This window comes from Anopheles merus, chromosome 2R (assembly GCF_017562075.2).
Source record: "Anopheles merus strain MAF chromosome 2R, AmerM5.1, whole genome shotgun sequence".
Taxonomy (NCBI): Eukaryota; Metazoa; Arthropoda; class Insecta; order Diptera; family Culicidae; genus Anopheles; species Anopheles merus.
The window spans coordinates 16,883,435-16,900,576 of NC_054082.1; the positions used below are offsets into that span (position 1 = coordinate 16,883,435).

The 17,142-nt window shown below is 48.9% G+C and overlaps 2 protein-coding genes across 2 annotated transcripts; both read right to left on the reverse strand.

Moving 5' to 3' along the window:
• Positions 1 to 8,207: 8,207 nt before the first annotated feature.
• LOC121588677 (probable trafficking protein particle complex subunit 2) lies at positions 8,208 to 8,909 on the reverse strand. Its single transcript, XM_041906892.1, has 2 exons — positions 8,741 to 8,909; positions 8,208 to 8,662 (listed from the first exon to the last, which is right to left on the reverse strand). Exons 1-2 carry the CDS (start codon positions 8,828 to 8,830, stop codon positions 8,330 to 8,332), a joined length of 423 nt encoding a protein of 140 aa, XP_041762826.1. The 5' UTR covers positions 8,831 to 8,909; the 3' UTR covers positions 8,208 to 8,329.
• Positions 8,910 to 9,197: 288 nt separating this feature from the next.
• On the reverse strand, positions 9,198 to 17,123 carry LOC121603626 (girdin). Its single transcript, XM_041932649.1, has 8 exons — positions 16,526 to 17,123; positions 14,171 to 15,189; positions 13,802 to 14,099; positions 11,940 to 13,721; positions 11,630 to 11,868; positions 11,484 to 11,559; positions 11,123 to 11,406; positions 9,198 to 11,053 (listed from the first exon to the last, which is right to left on the reverse strand). Exons 1-8 carry the CDS (start codon positions 16,574 to 16,576, stop codon positions 10,567 to 10,569), a joined length of 4,236 nt encoding a protein of 1,411 aa, XP_041788583.1. The 5' UTR covers positions 16,577 to 17,123; the 3' UTR covers positions 9,198 to 10,566.
• Positions 17,124 to 17,142: the final 19 nt, after the last annotated feature.

The following is a 17,142-nucleotide window of genomic DNA, read 5'->3' on the forward strand; positions in this document are numbered from 1 at the left end:
TGTGCGAAACAACAGTTTTTGTTTATTTATGTTGTGCCTGTCCGCTTCGTCGACTACCTTCTCCGCGCCTTTCCATCCACCCACAAGCTCTCCTTCCAACGCATTTTCCTGTATTTTCGATTTATTTTTGTTTTTGCATCGCGTTCACTTCCACCTTCCCCACACACACTGAGTGGGTGGTTGGGTGGCTTCAACGTTTGTTGTTATTTTTCGACTTCATTTTTGCGCGACCCTACTTTCGCATTGTCACCGAGCTGTGTGTGTGTGTCACTGATTGTCGCTCGCGAGTCGCTTCTACCAGCGCGCCACTGTCATATTTCACACGTAAACGTAACCTCCGGGCTCGTGGCTGCTCCATTCTGTGAAGAGTGAAAGAGGGGATGAAGGGAAGAAGAGTGGGCAAAAAGAAGGCGGAGAAGATGAGTTTTCTCAAGCCGTGCGTATTGAGGTGTTTTCTGGTTTGAAGTCACGGAAATTGGTATGGTATGAATTTACAACCCCTCCGGGGATTTGCTGCCGTTTTGAAGTAAACAGTAGTAGCCGCCGAAGTGGCAACCAAAAGTGGCGGAGCAAAGATCGATACAGTGGGCCAAATTGGTTGACAGGATTGGTTGACAGGATATGGGGAAGGAGGAAGTTCTTTAATGTGAACTCGCGCTCCCAAAACGCCAACGGCCATTCACTGCCAAAGCTTGAATTCGGTGCCGTGCTTTCGGGTGGCGTAAAAGGATACAGGTTGTTGCGCTGCGCATTTCGCGGTACAAATCAACCCGCTGGAGGGGGGTTTTGTGTCCTGTGTTGGAAAGAGGGGGGGGGGAAGGGCTTTGGCTGAGGGCTTCTGGGCACTTTCTCCGGTATTATGCTGCCGTTCAACGTTCACTTGTGCTTCGTAGCGGAGCAAGGTCACGTCGAGGAGTTGTCGGGAGAATGTTTTTTTAAAGGTTGTCGCCATGTAATCACTTTGCTTGTAGCTTGCTGTTCTCGCTACCAGCGGTACATGCTGTCGGAAAATTGGCTGCTGAAAAGTGCTGAGACAAAAGGACAAAAACACAGATCAACGTTGGCGATGGATCGTTTGTCCGGTGTTGCTAGGTTAATCGTGGGGCAGCAATATGTTTTGTGAACTCTCTTTTTCTGTACAAAAGGCCCGGGGAATGCCGGGAATGAAATGGAAAGTAATACCTTTGGGTCAAAATTTTAACATGAGCTAACAATTTTTACTGGTCTTTTGGAGTCTTTGTGGTTTGACGGTAAGGATTACTACTCCCAGTTACTTTTTGCTCCACTTAAGGTGCTAGGTACTTAGGTGCATAGTGGAATTTAACACATGATTAAAATTAAATTCCTGATGAAATGGTGTTTATTTCCTAATTAAAATCTGATTAAAATCACCATGAGACACCGTATGAAAATAGCAAACCGTTCGCTGAGAGACAATTCTGAGTGAGCGGCGAACCAGGTACGGTGTTGTAGAAGCCCTCCCGTTTACCATGACACCACCGAGCCATACCCGCCATAAGCAGTTTAAGTCTTATCAAAAGGCTACTTTTGGTTGCTATAACAGAAGGTTTTAAGAATTCATGATTGATTTAAAGGCTTTTACAGGGTTTCCCACGATTTATTGGTCAGTTCCTATAATGTTTTGGGCTCGTCTCACGATTTATTCATCGTATCCCATAGATGTGTAGTTTGTTACCATAATTTATTGGTATCGTCCGATTGGATATCAATACAATTGAACCAAAAAAAAACTGGGAATTGGCAAAAAAATCGTGGGAACACACCAAAAACATATGGGAACCAACCTAAATAAAATTCTAATAAGCGTCTATTTTCAGGCCGCTTGAAGGATGAATGCAGTTATCCTCTGATTTAGTTTGACTTGCATTTTCTCCCGTTTACAGGATCCTGTGTGCATCCCAGATCAATACCCTGATTATCTCATTTGTTTTGTGTATTTTAGAGAAAGCGATTTTAGAAGCATTGGTTTATCACTCTATAATACCGTGGGTAGAATGAAAAAACCTGTAAAACGCCACTAACATTTTAGGAAAGAAATGCAAAAAAGAAAGAAATTATTCCTTTCATACTTGCCAAAATAATCTTAAATGAAATTGGTAGATTTTGTTTTACAAAAATCCCTGCGACGCAATGGTTATTATCAATTTTTATTGTTTTTCTTAGCTCTTCAGCACACTTCAACAAACAGTTTGCTTATAGAAATGAGATTAGTTACTATTAGCCTTTAGATTAGCCTTTATCTCCGTACCCTTTGAAATACTTTTCTTTTTATTTCAGCATTAGCAACTCTTGTGCAACATGTTTTCGAGTGAATGCCATTGTTTTTGTTTATCGACAGGTAAATCTCGAGCTCAGTGGTAAGCAGAAAAATCTATTCTTAGCCCACACAGAAACACTTCCCCGTTTACCCGTCTTGCCTAGGTTGCCTTTTAATGCCGATTGATTGATCGTTTCATCGAACGGAGGTGTAGATTGCTAGAAGCTAAAGTTCAAGTATAAGAATAATTCGCTCTATAGTGGGTTGTATATTTTCATACCCACAACCCCACACCCCCCCCCACCCCCCACCAAAAACACCCTCAAAAGCTGCACTCTCCACCAACCAAGCGCTCACAGAACCCATACTCAAGCGCAAGAACGTCTCAGCTTTCGCCAATTAAATATTCATCTTTATCAGCCAGCGTTACATGCGAAAACCGGTGCGCTTGCGATTTCGTATGCAAATTAAAATGCTTCACACCGGGGGTAGCGGGCACCCGCAATTTGTGCCCATCCGCCCCAGCGATTGCAGCGCGTGCAGCCTTGCGTGAGTGTGCTCCTGCAAAAACAGTGCGCTTTTCAGCAGCAGCAGCAGCAGCAGCAGCACTTTCACGCGGTGCAAAAATTATCGCCCTAATTATGCTCACTTCGTCATCCATTGCCGTGCTTGCCGTGTATTTGGAATGTTTTAGAAGCGAATTAGCTGCTAGCGCTTGCCCGGGAGCTCGTTTCAAGTGTTTGGCTGCTGAAGAGCTAATTATACTAAGCAGTGTTGGTTCGCACATCGGCAACAGAGAATTCCTGGTATCGCTTGGTATCGGGCCAAATATTGGATGCTTCGATTTGCCCCATCAATTGGGATGTTTATGCGCTTTGTGGCATTAAACAAGGAACACTTACTTACACAAAATGATATAATCCTATTGGCTAAATAAATAATATCTTATTCACACGCTTCATTGACACTGTGTAGCCAGTTACACCTGATTGTGCTAGCCCCCCGATGTCGCCAGCGTGAAGTCGAAGCGGAAAGGGGGAAAAAAGGTGCGACAATTCATACCCTCCATATGTCCCTTTTTTGTCGGTTGAGCTAGGGTTCGATTTCACGGTCAGTCGGGCATATAAAACTCCTTTCACGCACGCACACACACACACACATTCGCACCCAGTGGGAGAAATATTAATCAATGCCACCAGCAACTAGTTGCGCTTGAGCCGACACGATTCCTGTTCTACTAGCGAAGGGAAGGTCTCGGGTGCAACCCTTGCTAAAAATTGCACCCGAGCACACTCCCGTGAGCTCCAGCGAACCGAAACCACGAGGGACAGAGGGACACAGAAAAGGGTTGTTTTTAAAAAAAGGACCTTCTTCCTCTCCTGTCTCGCAGACGACACCTTCTCCCATAGAATTAGTTAATGAGGTGAGGTGGGATGTTTTCTGCACGCACGGACGCACGCATGGAAAGCCGTACGCCCCAGTACCTGTTGTGCTGTGTGCGAGCTGCTTTGAAAATCGAAACATCCGCCGCGATCATTTATGAAGAAGGGAAGTGGCAAGGAGAACCCCCCACCAAGGGATGGATTTGTGGTGTTCCGGGTCGTTCGAGCGATTGAGGGAAGATCAAAGCGAAAGTGTCGACCATTCGTAACGTAACGTGGACCATAAAACCGGAACATCCCGTCCCGTTCTTAACCAGCGTCGTGCGGCCAGCCAATCTGTGGAGCTGGCGTTGGACAAGGCCGGGTGGGTTATAAAAATTGCAAATGCAGTCATGCTGCTGCTGCTGCTGCTGCTACTGCTGCCAGGCGACTACTGTCCGAAAGGGGTGAGTGTTTGAAGTGCGAGGGCCATGTTGTGCTGGACAAGGGCAAACGGAATGTAAAATACCGCGCCCGTACTTGAACCGTGTGGAGTGAGCCAAGTGTGCTTAAAGGAAGGTGCTTGAGAGAGTATAAGCTTAATTTTGTGTGTATTGTGTTGCTAACTTTTATGGAGTTTTAATTATAAATTGACGATTTATTTTGTATGGATGAATTGTATGCGCTTTTTTTCCTTTTTATTTATATTAATTATCGAATTTCTATTTCTCTTACAATCAAGCTACATTTAATTTTATAATGTGATGACAATTCTCATACAGTGTAAAATCCTCACATTGGGGATCAATTTCTTCTGTTAATGGCATGGAATTTGTTTTGTATGATAATTTATTTATTTTGATGATTTATGGTTCTGGTACTACATAGACTATGAGACGCTTACAACTTAATTCTATGTGTTAAAACTAATCTTGCGATTGCGTACGTATCTAAAATCCTAGTTTTTAAGACGTTTTTAAGGCAATTGCACTGTCTACACATTGTCAATAGAGGGTCGTTGTATGAGGCTAAAGTTCTCCTATACTCCTATGTACAGAAATGTACGTTGTCTATGAGTTCTATATAACTAATATAACCTAACATTTGGTTTGCTCTATCAATAATGCTATATGTGTCCTGGAGGTGAATTTTTCGTCATGTTCAACACCCAGATCACTTCAACTGACGGTATAGAAATGATGGGTCGGCAGCTCTTCTATGTAGTTGAAACATACCAAGAGATCGAGCAGGAGACAGATAACCTCCGAACTAATGGTCTTTACATCATCTAGTGATCCTTCTAACAAATCCAGTCCAGACGTCCAGGAATGACGTACGGAAAGGTGAATTCACTTTTGAACTCATTCAAAACTTCGCCTATCACGGGCCAAAGGTCAGCAACGACAACAACATCTGGAAGGTCTGATGCGTGTAGGCATGCTCGCTGCTAACCGGATATTTGAAAGCCTAAAGAAGCAGTTGGCGACAGTCATAGCAGGGTCTATATTGTTCCTTCCAGGTAGCAGTACACGCATAAGCCTCTGTAACATGGGCACAGACGCCTAATCTCACAAGGCCCTCTTAGCCGCGATATAGAGGAAGATGCTCGAAAGGATTTTCTGACCCCATATATGTAGTAGGACAATATGGAGGAACCGGAGCTATACGTTGGTATCGCTGTCGTTGCAACGTGTCCTTTAAGACCGTCCACAAGAACAGAGGGGGCACAAAGTAGACGCACATAGAGGTGGCAAGAAAGCGTAGACGTATCAGCCATTAAGGTTGGGATGACGGATTTGCAATCCAACCCGAGTGAGACCATGAGTGGTTTCGGACACTCCTGCAGCAGGGCGCAAAGACTGCGAAGCGGTTATTGCGCCGGATAAGTTCAGTAAGAGAGTAAGGCGCATTAAAGCCCATTAACAAGCCTTTACAGCCTTTAATGTAGAAAAGCTGGGCAATGGTAGGTCAGATGTGTCCATTCGGTCCATCCAAAGATTTATAGCCATTTACTGCTAGCCATTAGATGAGCAATTTAATTTCGTGGCATTTGAATCAATAACTTTCAACATTAAAAAAAAAAAAACAATTGATATTCTATCGCCGGTTGTAGGTCTGGTTGTTCGGTCAATTTGGTCTAAGGGATAGACTATCCGAAACAAAGCGTGACCGTTTAGTTGCTGTAATCCTAACTCGTTGGGCCGGTTTCGTGGTACAGTCGTCAACTCGTACGACTTAACAACATGCCCGTCATTGATTCAAGTCCCGAATGAATCGTGCCCCCATACGTAGGCCTTGACTATCCTGCTATGGTAACCAATAAGTCACTGAAAGGCTAAGCCCACTAAGTGGTACAGAGGCAGGCCTTGACCGACAACGGTTGTTGTGCCAAAGAAGAAGAAGAAGAAGAAGAAGAAGAAGAAGAAGAAGAAGAAGAAGAAGAAGAAGAAGAAGAAGAAGAAGAAGAAGACGATCTTAACTCGTACAGTCAATGTCGGAGGAGAAGAAGTTCGAAATGCATGTATGTTCTCCATTTCTGCTGTTGTTCTGAGGACGATATTAATAAAAAAAACAGAAGAAATGAAAAAAGGGCGAATTAAAAACATGCCCGTCATATGGATTCCTTGCGATTACAGCTTTTATGTAAAATCATTTTTTAATGAGCTTTCGCACAACCTCGTTACATTAGTTGCAACCATAAAAGCAAGTTTTTTTTTTTGTTGGGGAAAATAAACCACAGTAAAGGATAATGCATCAATCCCTGTTGACCCTTTGGCATTACACACACACACACACGTTACACAATCCCGGGGGGTTTTACATACCTTCCCCTCCCTTGACACAGCCAGCACTATTTCTATCACCACGGATGTACGGCGCGGTAAAACGCATCCATTGCAGGATAACGCATTGGTGGGAAGGATTTCGCACACGCTTTTCTGGGTTTTCCGCTCGAGCGATCAAAAATGTGTTTGTGTGTACCGCAGCGTGAAGCCCCGCCGTTTGATCAATCAATTGAATAACAGCATTCCGGTGTGTATGGGGGGGGGAGGAGCAGCCTGCACGAACGCATCGTAATGTCTTCGTGCAGAACCGCCCACCAAGCGAGGGTTGGGGGGGCAACAGGTTATTACTCAATAGCACCAGCATCTCTCGTGTACCGGTAAAAACGCCCCTCACCAGAGGCTCTACTCTTCACTCTGTAACCGATGGGGAGCGGGAGAGGGAGCTGTTGAAAGGGTGATGGTCAAAGACAGGCAGGACGAAGGGTTCAATAAAAGGGACGACACGGCGCTCCACAGGTTGTTGCTGCGTATGGATGCACTTGAAAGGCCGCCTTCGGATGATCACCATGGTAGAACCACCGATGTCGTCGTCGCAGCCGTGTGTTTTCTGTGGACGCAATTTTTCCGGTAATAAACGGTAACTACACCGCACCACACTGCCACCCCTCTGTGGGTGGTGAGCTGCGGGTACAAGCAAGTACAAGAACAGTCGAGATATGCTGCCACCGACAGACACCGGGCGACCTAATGTCCTTTTCGCTTCTGCAGCGCGCACTGCAGCAACGTGCTTCACGTGGAGGCTTGGCGTGCGCGGTGGGTAGATGATGATGATGATGATGATGATGGTGATGCTATTGGAAAACAGAGGAATAGCTCTCGCTGTAGCAGCGACTGGGAACTGTTTCATCATAATAAAATGCCCCCCCCCCCCCCCGCCCGCTTCATCATCCCGCTTCTACCAGGAACGTGTCGTCTGTCGTTATAATCGTTTGATGATTTTAATCGTAGCATAATGAAAATTTATCAAAGCGTTAACACAGCGGGTTACCTGTTGCTGGCCGTGGGTTTGCCCGCTCGTGTGTGTGGGTGGGTGGGTGGGTCTTCGGAGTGACTCAGGGCATGGGGTCGGATGGGAATCTTTTCCGCACACAGAGCGTCAGTATGTTGGGTTCGTCTGAAGCGAACCGTTTTTTTGTTTTGTCCCCCCCGTTCTCTTGCCTCAACCGTAACCGGATAAACCAAATTAGTTCACTTCGTTGGGCGGCAGCAAAAGGACACGGGTATTCCTAGGCGGGGGTTGACCGCACATATGTCACCCTTTCATCTGCCTGTCTCGTGTCGCGTGGCGAGGGTTTATTTTGGTCCCTTCCTATCCATTACTTTTTCAATCTCGCCGAAGGCCTAGGCCCAGGATGCCGTACAGTTCGCTGTTCAATAGCACTGACAGTGCTAGCTGCTAGAGAAAGCAAGTACAAAGGCAAAAAGGGACACTTTTTTATGCGATTTTTCTCTTTTCTCTTGTGAATCGACAAACGTTTAGCGAAGCGCAAGCATTCTTGCGCAACGAAACGAACAGCGTAAAGTGCGTGCGTGCCTGCGTGCGTGCGTATGTTGTTGGAAGTAATTTAAAGTTTGTGGCTGATTTTAAATTTAAAAGAGCAGCTCTAATTTAATGCAGCAAAAGGAAATAGAATAATTTGAAATAGGAAATTATGTGTTCTGCTGAATTAGTTTCGAATGTGTTTTTATCGGTAGATTTACCCGAAAGACACCATAGCTTACTGGAGTAGATGACTTTCAATGTATATATGTTATTCGTAAGCTAATTGTAACGATTTCGAATGTTTTTTCTCAAAACCCTTAACCCATACCGTCTTTTTCTTACTATGCCAGCGGGTGGCCCATTACGTTCCGAGAAACTTTTTCCCATACAGCTGGGCCTTCTTCTCGAACGCCAGCGACTTGATCGGCGTGTTGGGCATGTAGAACGGATTCATCAGATATTTGATGTACGTTTCATACATCTCGTTGAAGAAGTTCTTGATGCCTTCATCGTTCCGGTTGTCGTGCACCATCACGAACCGCAGATGGCTGGCCGTCACAAACCCGGACACGAACCATTGGTTAAACTTGTCGATCGATTTCAGGTACGTGTTGTTCGTTTTCCATTTGTGCTCGTCAATTAGATCAAGTGCGGCGTGCGCAATGAATTGGTTCAGATGGCGATGGTCTTCTTTCTGCCGTGGGTGGAAAAAAGGGGCATACACTGTAGAAAGGTGAAAAAAGCGTACGACGGGTGATTGCATTCGGCTTACCTTCGCTTCCTTATTCACCGTTACGAACTCGGTCTCGAATATGGGATTATCGTTATGGCCAACGATGGCAAAGTAATAACTGCTGCTCATTTTAGCACTATTTTTTGATCGCGAATGAGTATCTCCGTAGCCACGATGGCTTTTCGTGGGTTTGTTATGATTAGTCCGATTGGTTTGTTTACATTTTTTGCGAACAAAAAAAAGGCCAGCATCCACGGTAAAACGGTATGTCTTTTCGCAGTATAAAACTAAGGACGTCTTCCCCACTTCAGTGTTCATGCGATTGAGAAAAGATATAGCAGTATCGCCGTGCAAGTAATGAAAACGGTATCATAAACCCACCGCTTGACAGTCAGGGAAACTTCTACTGCGTGATATCATTTGGAATTTAACGATTTTTTTCGTGGATAAAATTTTACACGCAGAAAACGAAACCATAATGCATTAGATGAGTATAATTATTTTATACCTTTATTTCACTTAAAAATCTCTCTCACTCTACATCCTTTGCGATGCTTTCTTTTAAACCTAAAAAAGGATTAAATACAAATGCTAATAACGGCAATGGTGATTCATTCCTCTGCTTCATTCGTTTCGCTTCACAGATTCGATTTTTTCTCCTTCAAACATTTGCATTAGCGTCTGTTTTATCTGTCCTGTAACCGGAACGGAAGCATATTATCCTAATGGTATAATTTTGATTTCTTCTCCGTTGTTTGTTTTTTTTTTATCGGAACCCTGTATCGAACAGTCCTGTTACACACCAACTCTCTAAAACACGAGCATCCGAGGAGTTATAAAATTGCGCTTTTCAAAATGGTTGATAATCGGGAAGGGAGGGCAAACAAAATATCATTTAAGTGTTATCACAAGACAAAAACGAAAGTATGTTAGTGGTATTTCGTTGTGGTATAGGTTACACACGCTACATGCACGCTTCGATCGAGAGCCCAATGATAAGGCGGGGCGCAGGGAAACGTTGATAGCGGGCGCGATACAAATCTTACAATTTAGTTCGTACAATACTAGTTTCAAAATGGATAGCAGCGAGATATATGTAAACGTATTAATTTTAATGTAAAACAAAACATGGAGATACTTTTTAAGAGATTCCTTACGTTTTCATAATACATGGTAAACAGGGTTCGTTGTTTGCGGTGCGCGTGTAGGGCATTGGGAAGAGATTAACGCTAAGCACTTGGGATAAAGTTTACACATCTGGGCAATAGTTTCAATAAGCAGCTGCATCAATTTGCGCACAAACTCATATTTTGCACGATGCAAACAAGAACAGGCCATAATGTGTTGGGGGGAGCCATGCATCGCGCATTTGAGCAATAACCAAACAGATGCGCCTAAACGTACGCATCACACGGGTGCGCGTTAGACCTATTTTTAAATTAAACTTTGTTCAGGCCTTATTTTGCTGTTGAGTGTTTTGTAAGTGGTATTGAGGTTAAAGCACTTGTTAACTGGGTAAATATGAGCTGGTACGGAATGGACGAACACGTACACACATGCACACGCCAGCACGTTGTTCACTAAACGCACACACACGCACCGGCCAGCATTAAAAAAGTACAATCGCCTTCTCCAGCGGGAAACGCAGTAGGCGACATATCCGCACGACTGCCTGCACATCTTTCTGCAGCAAAAACGTGCCATCCATCATCAGTCGAAAAATGCTAGGCCACCTATTTCATCACCTCTCTCGCTCTCACTACAATACTGCTCGTATAGGCTTATGGTTGCAATGCTTCGTTTTCTAATAAATGCTTGCATTGAATACGCTTTTCGCCTGGGGATGGGACACACTTTGATACACGCTAAACACACCCATACTCGTACCATATCGCACTGTCGCGGTTCTTCGGTTCCGGCTTCTTCTTGCTGTTGTTGCCGTTCGAGTCCTTTTTGTTGCTGTCCTCCATGCCGCAGAGCGAGTTCGTGCCGGCATTCGGTGCACCGGACGGATTGCCACTGACCTCGTTCAGGTGTTGGGGGCTGCCGGGCAGCAGGTTCGAAGTGGTTTCCGTTTTCAGCGTGGTGGTTGTGGTGGAAATTCGGTTCAGCAGCACGAACGTCGGTTCGGCCGGTGAGTTCGATTGGCTGGTAGTGGCTGCACCCGCACTCTGATCCGTACGCGGCGGAGGCGGCGGAGGGGGCGTGGAAACGGATGGTGGAGGAGACGGGTTCACGGCACCACCGCCGGTCGGTGTGCTAGAACCGGAGTTGACGATCTTGTCGTCCAGGTACACCGTGCGGCGAGTTCCGGCCGTGCCAAGGTTCAGCGCGTCGGTAGCGGTATCAAACCTGGAAAGGAGGAGTACAGTTAAAATCCGCTCGCCATCCGTTCGCGTGCCAGCAGCTGCTGAAACCTACCCCTGGAAGCTGTTTCTGTGGGCGGGATTCACCTCATCGCGGCGGGAAGCCTGCAGGCTGCTGCGAATTCCGCCACGCAGCAACGTGGCATTGAGCGCTTCGTTGTTTGGCTTTCGCTGGAGACTCTGGCGCAGCTGGGAGCCACGCTGCAGCAGGTTCGTGTCGGAGGCGACCGAGTTAGGCTCCTCGATACTGTTGTCCGATTCGTTGCCGCCCGACTCGGAACCCATGGAAAGACACTGGCTTTGGGTGAGGCGTTGTTCTTCCACCCACGAACGGCGGTTCTGGAATTTCCGGACAAATTGATGCATGAATGCAATGTTGCGTGTTTCGATCAGCGCTGGAAGCATTCTGTACTTACCCTATTAGGAACACGATTCATTAGTTCCGATCCTGCCCGACGCATTTTCTTCACCAGATTCAACCCGAAAGGTTTCCTGCAAAAAAGGCGAGAAAGAGTTAATAACCTTTTACAGCTACAAAAGGACATCCAAGCTTTTTACTTACTTTTTGGGCGAACAGCTATCCAGCTTCCGGTAGTGTTCCATTATCTTCTCCTCCAGCTTCTCTTTCTGGCGGTTCAGGTTGTTCAGCTTGTCGGTGAAACTCTTCTCCTCGTCATGGTAGTGCTGTTTGTCTTCCAGCGAATGCGCCAGCAGCTCCTGATACTGGGCGAGTATCTGCGACACGTGGTCCATCAGCGTGCGCCGATCAATGTCCAGGCTGGCGTTCATGTTAAGCAACATCTAGGCAAGCAGAAAGAATACCCACCCGTGTATCGTCTCGCTTCCCGTTCCTCTACCACACTCACACTTACCTCGCATCTTTGGTTTATTTTGGTGTACTCAATCTCCAGATTGTTGATCTGTTCCTTTTTGTTCGTCAGCTCCCCGGACAGCTCGGTGTTGCGCAGCTTCAGCCGGCTGTTCTCCGTCCGGAACGCGCGATACTGATCGTGGCAGTTTTTGTAGTCCTGCTTCAACCGCTCGCTCGTGGTGAACAGACACCGGAAGTCATCCTTCAGCTTCGAGTGTTCCGCGCGCAGATTGTTCAGATTCGTCAGCCCGTCCTTCATCGAGTGTAGTTCGGCCTGCAGCTCCTCGATCTTGCGCTCCAGGGTCACCGTGCGCTCGCGATGATCCCGGTTCTCCGTCTTCAGGTCGCGGATCGTGTTCTTCAGCAGTTCCTTCTCCCCGTTCAGCGCGTCGTAGTCACTGCTCAGCTGCTCGTGCAGGCACTGCAGCGCGACGTAATCGTGCTGCAGCGATTCGTACTGCTGCCGCTTCGCCTCCACCTGCTTCACTAGCATATCCTTCTCGACGGCTAGCTGCGAGTTGGCCAGCTGCAGCGCCACGTGCTGCGTGTTGAGTGACGCAATCTGCGAACCCAGCGTAGCCACCTTCACCTTCTGGCGCGCATTTTCCTCCTGCAGCGAGTCCTGCGCAGCCAGCAGGGCGGTATGCTCCTGCCGCAGCTGCTCCAGCTTCTGCTCCAGCTCCGGGACGGCGTTCGTTGCCGCGCTGGAGTCGGGCGCTGCCGTTTCGTCGCAGTTGGAAAATTCGATGCTCTTCTCGACCGTGTAGATCTCCTGCCGGTGGCAGAGGACACAGATGTCGGCGGATTTGGTACCGCCACCGGCACCGGTCAAGCCCGCGTCCCTCGAGCCCGCCACGTTCAGCACGATCTCGCGCACCGTCTTGAAGGATTCCGGATTTTTGCACAGCTTTTCGACAAACACCTCCACGTTCATCTCGTTCCGCTCCAGCTCGGTATCGTTCAGCCCGAGCCGCTCCAGGTTTTGCTTCACCTTCTTCGTCGCCATCGTGCCATCGTACAGATCCTTCTGCAGCGTAGCGATCGTGTCGGTGTGCATCTTCTGCTGCGACAGCAGCTCCTGGTTTTCCTTCTCCAGCTCCTGCAGCTTCACTAGCACGCTCGAACCTTCGTCGACCTGTTTCGCCAGCTGCTCGATTTCCTTTTCCTTCGTCTCGAGCTCGCCCCCGACCCGGTCCAGATCGTGCTCACACTTTTCCAGCACCTCCTTGTACTTGACCAGCTCCTTGGCGAGGTTCACGTTTTCCCGCTCGACGGTCGAGCACTTGCCCCGCACATCGTACAGCTCCTTGCGCACGTCCTCGAGCTCCTTCAGCCGCTCGTTCAGCTGCACGCTCTCCTTGCTCTTGGTGTCGATCGAACGCTCCAGATCGATCGTGCGGCGCTGGATGCTCTCGAACAGGTTCTGCACCCGCTGCTTGTCCTTGGTGAGCGATTCGATCTGCTTTTCCAGATCGATCTGCCGTATGCGGTCGAGCTCGCGATCGTGCGTCTGCCGGTCGATCATCTGCTGCTTCGAATCGATCGCGTCCTGCAGTTTCTTGTTCTCCTCCAGCGCGTTCTTGAACACGTTCTCAAGCTCGCTGTTTTGCTGCACCAGCCGGTTGCAATTTTCCTGCGTCTGCTCTAGCCGCAGCGATAGCTTCTTCTTGTCCTTCTCGAGCTCCAGAATCTTGTTCGAGTTTTCGTGGAAGGAGGACTCCTTTAGGCTATCGAGAGCGGCGAGCAGGCGTCGATTCTCCAGCTCCAGCTTCAGTGCGCGGGTCTGGAAAGGGAGGGAAAAACATGAAATAGCTTGCATTGGCATGACCCCGGTCCTTTCAAATTGACGGAAAGCCTCCTCACTTGTGCGTTCGTCGTCAGCTGCTCCGACAAACTGTTGTCGTTCGATGGAAGATCGTCCGTATCCGTGTCGGATTGTGCCTGGTTCGCGACGTTCGCATCCGGGCCCGCCATCAAATTCTTCGTCGCCAGCTGCAGCTGCACGTTCTCTTCCAACAGTTCCTGCAGCTTGCTCTTGTCCACATCGCGCTCGAGCGTCATATCGTTCATCATCTGCTTGAATTTGATAATTTCCGCCTCGAGCGTCATCACCTGATCGCTGCGCTTGCGAGACCGCGCTAGCTGTTCTTCCAACATTTCCCTACAAAAACAAAAGCATGACCATGCATTAGAAATGGGGAAAACACCTCCCCCTCCCCTGTTGCCACTTACTTCGTCTCCAGCAGCATCCTATTGTCCTCGCGCAGCTCCTCGACCCGCGTCTTGTAAAACTCGGCATCGGACAGCTTCTCGCGCAGCTTCTGTACCTCCACCTCCAGCCGATCGGCCCGCTCGGACCGCTCCCGCAGCACGTCCACCTCGTCCCGGTAGGCGGCCGCCCGGCGCGACTCCGAATACCAGTCCTGGCTTTCCGTGCGCAGCTTCTCGTACTGGTTGCACTTGTGGTCCAGCTCTTCCTTCACCTCCATCAGCAGTTCCGACTTTTCCTCCAGCTCCTGGCGCAGCTTCCGCAGCTTCGACTTGTAGTCGGCCAGCTCCACCGCCAGATGGTTGCTCTCGGACGTGGTGGACGGCGTGTTGGCCGTGCTGGTCGACGCGGACGACAATGCGGCATTGTGCAGGCTGCCCTTCGAGCTGGAACTGTTGACCAGCGCCTGCTGCTCGCTGTCCGTAATGAAGGACGACATCCACTTGCCATGGTACTGGTCGCGCTCCTTCGCCAGCCGCACCAGGTGCTTGCACATCAGCTCGGGCGCCAGCTGGTCGAGCGCTTCCTGCGTCAGCACGAGCGTCTGGCTGTCCGTCACCTGCTTGATTACCTCCACGATCGCGTGCTGCGTGTTCACGTCCAGCTCCTTGATGCGCGCGATGAATATCTCCTTGTTCGGGCACTGGACGGCCGCACCGAGCAGCAGCGTGATGAGCAGCTTCATCTGCTCCAGCCCGGCCCGCGACTCCGGCGAATGGCCGAGCACGGAACAGTCCGGCAGGGTGAGGATCGTTTGCCCGAGCTCCTCATCGTACAGGTTGCGCAGGTTCTTCACGATCGCGTCGAAGTTGCGCGTGCGGGCGGCGGCCAGCGAGGTCAGCACTTCCGCCGTGCCGCGTATCTTGGCCGGATGATGCTGCGGCTCGGGGTCGATCTGCAGGTACACCGTGTGCAGTATGGTGCCATCGAGCAGTGACACGTATCCGGCGATTATTTCATGCCGCGGTAAACACGATTCAATCTGCGTTGGTGAGAGAGAAAGAGAGAAAGAGAGCAAAAAAACGCTTAATGAATGATAACTGAAAACAAACAGTGGAACGCACACGCCGTCACGCACTTTTTTTTTTGTTGCTTTCTTTTAGGACGATCTTTTAAGAGCTTCGATTTGGAGCTGTTGCGAAATGCGAATTCGAATTTTTAATTATTTTTCTCTCTCTTTCTCTTTGGTGTTGGTGAGGGAGGGGGTGGGGGGGGGTTGGAGGCCGTCGACCTAGAAGCGCGACAAACCACAAAATGTATTTGTGCCGTCGTCCGCGTGTTTTATCTGGCGTTTTGGGCCTCTCCAAGCTTCTTTTCCTCTTGGGCGACGACCTTTCCAATTTCGGGCACAAGTGCACCCCGCATTCGTTAGGCAAAAAGGGTCAAATACCATCGACTGCAAAGCGCAGCTGAGGAGTAAAGGGAAGGAGGATGAGGAGGAGGTGTGCCCATCTCGGGACCGTTCACCACAAAACCGAAACCCCTTCCTCTCTCTCTGCCTTCCCTTTCCCCCAACCAGCAGGCAAAGCTGTTATGTTGCTGCTGCTGCTGCTGTGAAGTGCTTTTAAACGGCAAGACATTGCCCAGCTGCCGTTTTGGCTGGTGCCGGGTGCGCGTAGAGAGGCTGGAGATTCGGTATTTGGTTGGTGTCGTTGTTATTCTTCGATTTCTTGTTCGTTGCCTGCAGTCTTGCCTCTTTATTTATCGCGCTCGGCTCCGCCGCTGGCCCGACTCTATTTTTAATGCGAGAAGAGCGTGCCGCCACACAAAAAACCCACGCAAACACGGCGAAAGAATTGCGAAAACGATTCTCATTCGAACGCGGCTCGTAAAAAAATGGAAGCAATAGAGGGGGAGGGGGGGACGCATGGCTGGTGTATTATGCATTCGCGCAGTAGGCACTGGAAGTATAACGGATGAGGGGAGGGGGGGGGGGTGCACGTTCGCTGAGCAATTAATTGCATTCGGAAAGACGAATATGGATGGAAGCAATTCCTTATACTCCGAAGTACAGAGTATGCAAAATAGCGATGTTTAATTTGTCTCACGTATTGTGGAGCGCATTCCAGAGCGAGTGCCGAAAGAAAAATAAAAGCAGAAAAACTGCCCCCTAACTCGCACCAGCACCAGATGATGGAAGAAGTGGGGGGGGGGGGGTGGAAGAAGAAGGGGGGATAGTATAAAGAGAGGAGGGGGGTTTGCAAAGCACTGTGACTGGTTGTGTGCGTGTGCGGACGTTGTTTTTTCACTCTTGCCTTTTCCATGCTCCCTTTCCCAGGCCCAATGCCTGGGTGGTGCTGGCTGGCTGCTTTACTTACCCACGAAACCAGCGCCCCGTTTACAAATTCTTCAATCTCACTGGACGACATTTTTCTTCACCGACGAAAACAGACGCACACACACACACACGCGCGATACACACGTACACACACTCACAAAAAACACGTAAAAGGAAAACACAAACGGGAAAACATTCAGCACGGGGACGGGTAGGCGGCGACAACAGTGCTGCTGCAAACACCACAAATCTTTCCGTAGCCCTTCGCGCACCTACATGCAGCCAGTGCCTTCGTCGATCGATCTTGCGAAGGTAAGTTGGAGGTCCATTTTTTGGGTGCTGCTGCTGCTGCTGCTGCTGCTGCTGCCGTGGGGGTACCGATGATGCGCCGCGAGTCACACCCCAGCGGCCCCAGCGTACGGTAGCATGGTTTTGGGCCCGATAAAGAAAAAACACGACTCTGCACTTTTGTGTGTGTGTTTTGTTTTGTTTGTTTCGACACCTTTGCGACACGATGGCCCTGTTTTTCTTTTGCGTGAACGCACCACCGCGAAGCGCTTTTGTGTCTGCTGCTGCTGCTGCTGCTGCGTTTGTGCGTCTCACCACACACCTTTCGCTTTCTGTGCGCAGAGGAAAACCTGTTCCCCCAGGTGCGAC